The 6,000-nt window shown below is 41.4% G+C and overlaps 1 protein-coding gene across 1 annotated transcript in view; it reads left to right on the forward strand.

Annotated features, from left to right (window-relative positions):
* The window catches only part of KCNT2 (potassium sodium-activated channel subfamily T member 2), a 154,232-nt gene extending 148,612 nt beyond the window's left edge, over positions 1-5,620 (forward strand). Inside the window, exons 27-28 of the mRNA XM_053470391.1 lie at positions 2,841-2,925; positions 5,482-5,620. Coding sequence (XP_053326366.1) covers positions 2,841-2,925; positions 5,482-5,593 — 197 coding nt within the window. The 3' untranslated portion in view covers positions 5,594-5,620. The remainder of the gene's footprint in view (positions 1-2,840; positions 2,926-5,481) is intronic.
* The last annotated feature ends 380 nt before the right edge of the window (positions 5,621-6,000 follow it).

Below are 6,000 nucleotides of genomic sequence, written 5' to 3' on the forward strand. Positions count from 1 at the left end.
GCAGTGTGTGTGCAAGGGCAGTGTGGGTATTTGAGTGTAAGCAGGTGTGTATAAGGGCAGTGTATATGTATACATGTGTTTATGGGCAGGTGTGTGTAAGGGCAGTGTATGTGTATATGTGTGTTTATGGGCACATATGTGTAAAGGCAGTATGTGAGGGCAGTGTAGGTATTTGTATGTTTGTAAGCCGGTGTGTGTGTATGTATATGTATGTGTGAAGGCAGGGTTGTGTGAGGGCAGTGTATGTGTATACATGTGTGTATGGATAGGCTTGTGTAAGGGCAGTGTATGTGTATATGCATGGTAATGGGCAGCTGTGTGTAAAGGCAGTGCGTAAGGGCTGTTGTGTAATAGGGCAGTGTATGTGTGTGTTTATGGGGAAGTGTTTGTAAAGGCAGTGTATGTGTGTGTTTATGGGCAGTCGTGAATAAGGGCAGTGTGTGTATATGTGTGTTAATGGGCAACTTTGTGTGTGTAAGGGCAGTGTATGTGTATATGTATGTTTATGGACAGGTGTGTGTAAAGCTAGTATGTAAGGGCAGTGTAAATAAAATAATCTCTGTAAAAAAAAATAGCTGAGGGGCACAATTTTCCACTCTTGCCTCGGGCGCAAAAGGAGCTAGCTACGGCTTTGAATATACTCACATACTCAGTATTTTTATGTAAAAGCAACCATCCTCCCTCTATTGGGCATTATTTGAGAATTCTCAGTGTTAAAAAAGTAATTTTCTATACTTTCTGTTATTGTCCATAGCAAACATCTCCATTTGTATACTGGATATATGCATGAGTGTGACAGCACTGGAAATGCAAATGAGTACCTTTTTGTTCCATTGTTTGCAATCTTGAGAATAAATTGGCCATTCTTAAATTGAAATATTACTTATCTAACATGATTTTTCTTTTACAGAGCATGTGATTTAAACATAAGTTTGGTATTCTCCTATGTTTCACCAGCTTCACTGGCAAAGAATGCATCTTAATGTAAATACATAGTTTGGAGAAGCATAGGAGAACATGGATCCTAGGTTGACATATAAATGTAACTAGGGCTGCAAGTAATGATTATTTTCCTAATTGAATAGTTGGCCGATAATTTTTTCGATTAATCAGATAAAAAACAAAAACAATGCACATTTTTCATTTGTTTAAAATAATTTAATGGTAATTAAAGTGATGATTAGGCGCTAATATGTATATATATATATATCAATTAATATAAACAAAATATATAGTGAAGAAGTGATATGATCAGTGCTGCAGACACTTGAGGTACAGATACCACAAACAGTAGTGAAAAGTAAAGTGTTGCGCACAAAAATTCAAACTTAAGGAGTGACAATCAATTAAAAATCAATCAAAATAATTTAATGAACAAACTGGGTGTTAAAAACAAAGAGCAGACTAAAAAATGTAAAATTGACATTAACATGTGTCATTGTATCACATTATCACAATGGCGTTTCAATAAACACCTTCCTATTTTACTGATATAATAATAATAAAAGCTTTATTTTACAAGAACCCAAACATAATATTTCTCAAACTAGGTTTTATTACCTAAAAAAGTTTTACTAATAAATATTAATTCACATGTAAACTATTTTTTTTCGTATTTAATAAAAACTATGGTTGAGAAAAATGCATTTCTTGTTTTTTTTTCCTTTTATTTTCCAACCTGCCCCTAGTTATGCACATCTGAGCCCAAGCTTGCCACTGTCCCCCCAGATATGCCTTATACTCCCAGATATGCCACTCCACCCCAGATATGCCACTCCACCCCAGATATGCCTTATGACGCCTATATGCCACTGTGCTCTCTGGTATGCCTTATATCCCCTATATATATATGCCTTTTACCCCCTGATATGCCACTGTGCCCCCTGATATGCCTTATACTCCCTGATATGCCTTATATCCCCCTATATGCGACTATGCTCCCTGATATGCTTTATATCCCCCTATATATATATGCATTTTACCCCCTGATATGCCACTCTGCCCCTCAGATATGCCTTATACCCCAAGATATGCCACATGCCCCCCTGATATGCCACTCTGCTCCCCGACATGCTCCAGACTCCCTGTTGTCTAGTTGGTGCAGCAGGTGAACGTCTGCGCGATGTGTGTAGGCAAGCCCCTGCTGCTGCCCGACACTTTCGCTTGAGTTTCTATGACTGAGCATCGGAAGGTCATGTGACACCGGTGTTCCATCATAGAAGCCCCAATTGAAGTGGAGGGAAGTAGCAGAGGAAGTCTCCGCTCATTGCACAGATGCCCACCGGCTGCTAGAGAGGAGGATCCAGGTCCCCTGCAGCGCTGCGGAGGATACTCCTCTCTGGCAGACCAGTGAATGTATGCACAATGTGCTGCTGCTGGCCGGGACTTCTGCCGGGCTGACTGGGCACCGGACGGTCATGTCACGCCGGTGCTCCATCATAGAAGCCTCAGCGGAAGTTGAGGGCAGTAGTGGAAATTGTCTGCACGAAAAGGATCCAGGTCCCTCTGCAGCACTGCGGGGGATCTGGATTTGTCTTATAGTGAGACCTCTATTTGAGGCCAGATTTTAAGACGTGGGGTATTTTTCAGAGCATTTGCTCTGAAAAAACCCTCATCTTATATTCGATATAATTGATTCAACTAATTGATAATGAAAATTGTTGACAACGATTTTTCATTATCGATTATTAATGATTTTATCTATTTGTTGCAGCCCTCAATGTAACTACCCAAAAATATGTACATTTTGTGGCCTCCTATGGGGATAAATAAATGATTGATATAGTTTGTAACTGTAACAATTTACTGGGAATAACACTAGTATCTGTTTTTTCCCCCAGATGAAATGAATGATCATCAGAACACCTTGTCCTACATCCTCATCAATCCTTCCCCAGACACTAGACTGGAGCTGAGTGATATCGTGTAAGTTATCAGAATAAAGCCCAGATGTTTGTTCCTTGTCATTCATTCTGATAATGAGATGGAAGCAGTGATAAAAGCCTATATAAATTAATTATGAGTGAAACAAATTAGCTTTATTTGATAGAACATAGATTAGCAAAAGACATTAACAACTAGTATGTCATATAACTTACCCTAAAGAAAAGCTAAACAAAGCCAGGTTGCAAAAATGGTAATACCAATAAAAAAGCAAATGACGAAAGGGTTTAAAGATACAATCAGAGAGAGAAAGCCAAACAATGAGTTACAATAATTTTTTGTTCCACTCATTGGTTCCTCATCTATGTCTTTATTACGGGGTCTCAGGAAGCCTCAGGAAGCCTCCTAAGTAAACACTTAGGCATGGTAAGCATGGGAGCATTTTGTGCATTGTTTAGATTTAAATCAAAATAACACTGCCTTCTCTGTAGTCTGATGATTCTTGCCATAGCTGGGAACTTTTGGCCTCCGGCTACCCGGAGCCTTCCCTTGCGGGACGCGGCCAGGACTGCACACTGATGGCGGTGGGCGGTCCCGCTTACGTCAGTTTTGTAAGATTGGAATTCTGAACATATTCAATATTTGTTGCCTCTAAGTGTCTGGTTGGGTATATTTGAAGCAATAAAACATAGCAGAACCAAATATCAGAATTAAAATTCGAGTAAAAAGTAAAATAAAATGTTGCTATAAATTTACTTTATACTTGTATCAAAATTGCCTATTAAGGTGCTACCTAGTACAAACTTAACATAGAACCATTAAAACAAACACATGCAGTATCAAGCGACAAAAAAAACCAAAATGGACAAATAAGCTTCCAATGGAGCCCTGGGTAGCAGGTCATGAGGAATCAGTCCTGGGTAGCGGGCTACAAAGGCCCAGTTCAGTGTAGCTATCTGCAGCGGCCTAGTTACAGATAGTAAAAAATATCTTTTGCTAGTTACAGATAGTAGACCACGATGGCCAATGAGGGAGTATGTGACAGATCAGGGAGGCCGGGCCTCTTGCCTGGGCCCAAGACACAGGTCCTGGTTGTAACTCCCTGATTGGGGCTCTGCCTCTTTGATGTTTATTCACTAAACACTAAGCTTGAGCTGGCCCTGTATAATGTATAACTCAGTGTGTAAGGAGACTTTGAAGAAACCTCACCGAATAACTATCCATTTTAAGGGCCAGCCACGCTCTTCCTGCAGAAACAGAAATACAACTATCCTGCAAACTGTCCTGTCAAACCTCCCTTTAGTGAATAACACCCTTGTGCTCTGTCCATTTCTTACTACCATCCATCCCTTGTTTAGGTACCCGCCATGCATTTGCAAATGTGCTCTTCTTAGCTGCAGCCATACATATAACACATTTACTTAAAAAAAACTACAATAGTAGTTATTGTGTGTAAGTGGCAGAAAGGTAAAGCTGCCCCTACAACCCTTTACTAACTACTATGCATCTCTGCTTGTCCAAAAAAATGTTTGCAGCTTTCTCTTGGCTGAACTTTTCCAATCCTTAATCCTATTATGTCAGGACCGGGGTCCGTTACCTACCTCGCGGCGGGAGTCGTCGTCGCGGGGAGCGGATCCCGGACGTCAGATGCCTCGCGGCGCGATCGCCCGTCCGCGGGGCAGGCCGTATCCCCGGCCTCGATTCAGCCGCGTACCGCGCTTAGCAAAAGCGCGCGCTTTCCTCGTGGCGGGGGGGCGTGGTTACACCCCGGAGGCAAGAGATGGACAGAGGGAAGATGCTAATCAGGAAGGGAGGGGGAGGAGCTTGCCTCCCGCTCCCATACCAATTACCATGCCCATGAGAGATGACCAGGTGTGCTCAGAAGGGGATCAGGTGTGCAGGGGAGGAGACCAGGTATACTCTGAAGGGGATCAGGTGTGCAGGGGAGGAGACCAGGTATGCTCTGAAGGGGATCAGGTGTGCAGGGGAGGAGACCAGGTCTATTCTGAAGGGGATCAGGTGTGCAGGGGAGGAGACCAGGTTTGCTCTGAAGGGGATCAGGTGCGCAAGGGAGGGATCTCCAATCAGAAACACTATAAAGACCCTGCAAATCCTACACTAGTTGCTTGCTAGTTGAGCCGTGTTCCTTGTGGATACCCTACGACCTTCTGCTTGAAGATTTTGATGTTCCCTGCTTGACTTTCTGGTGATTGACCTTTGGCTACCCTTTCTTGGATTCCTCTACCTGCCTTTGCCCCTTTAATTGGAACTGTGCCTTCGTTTTTGAGAACTGTGCTGCTTGAACCTGGAATTGTTTGCTAGACTACGGTACTGTGCTTTATGTCTGTTGAACTGTGTGTTTGAAACTTCCTTATTCATTAAAGCCTTTTGGTTACCTGATCCTGCGCTACGCTCCTTCTCTGGTTCTGACATATTATTTCTACCCAATGTGGAAATGCTGGTTTAATATACCATAGACAATTTAGTCACATTCAGTATTGTCCATACTTTTTATTTAATCATGTTTGTATAACTATTAGAATCCTGAAAAGTTTTTTTTGGAAATTATTAAATATGTACATATATTTTTTTTTTCAGTTATCTTATCAGGCCAGATCCACTATCCTATGTTCCAGCGAATGCATCCAGTCGGAAAAATAGCTTTTGCAATGCAACAGGACAAGAGTCTAAAGATGAAACACAGCTCTGATACATGAGTTTTTCTGGTTGAAGAACTAGCGGCTTTAGTGAAGAACAGTGGCTTTCATAACACCACTAGCCAATCAGCAGTCAGCTACTGCTAGAAAGTGCAAACATATGCTTCATTGTGTAGGCTGAAAAAGATACCATCTTCAGTTATGTCTATAATCTGTGACCAGTGTTATTTGTAACCCATTCACTGTTGGATAGGGTTAACTGAACAAATATCTGCAAATTAGATTGGATAATGGGACTGAAGAAGATGGATGGTTTGCCAGCTACTTAATGCCATGTAATGTCATTGTTTTTGCTACCAAAATATGAAATTTTGCTTGTTTCATTAGTAGAGCATGCTATTTATTGCATAACAAAACCATTGATTGGCATATTTATGATTATTTCCCCCGCTGTTTTAAA

Source organism: Spea bombifrons, chromosome 6, assembly GCF_027358695.1.
Source record: "Spea bombifrons isolate aSpeBom1 chromosome 6, aSpeBom1.2.pri, whole genome shotgun sequence".
Classification (NCBI taxonomy): domain Eukaryota; kingdom Metazoa; phylum Chordata; class Amphibia; order Anura; family Pelobatidae; genus Spea; species Spea bombifrons.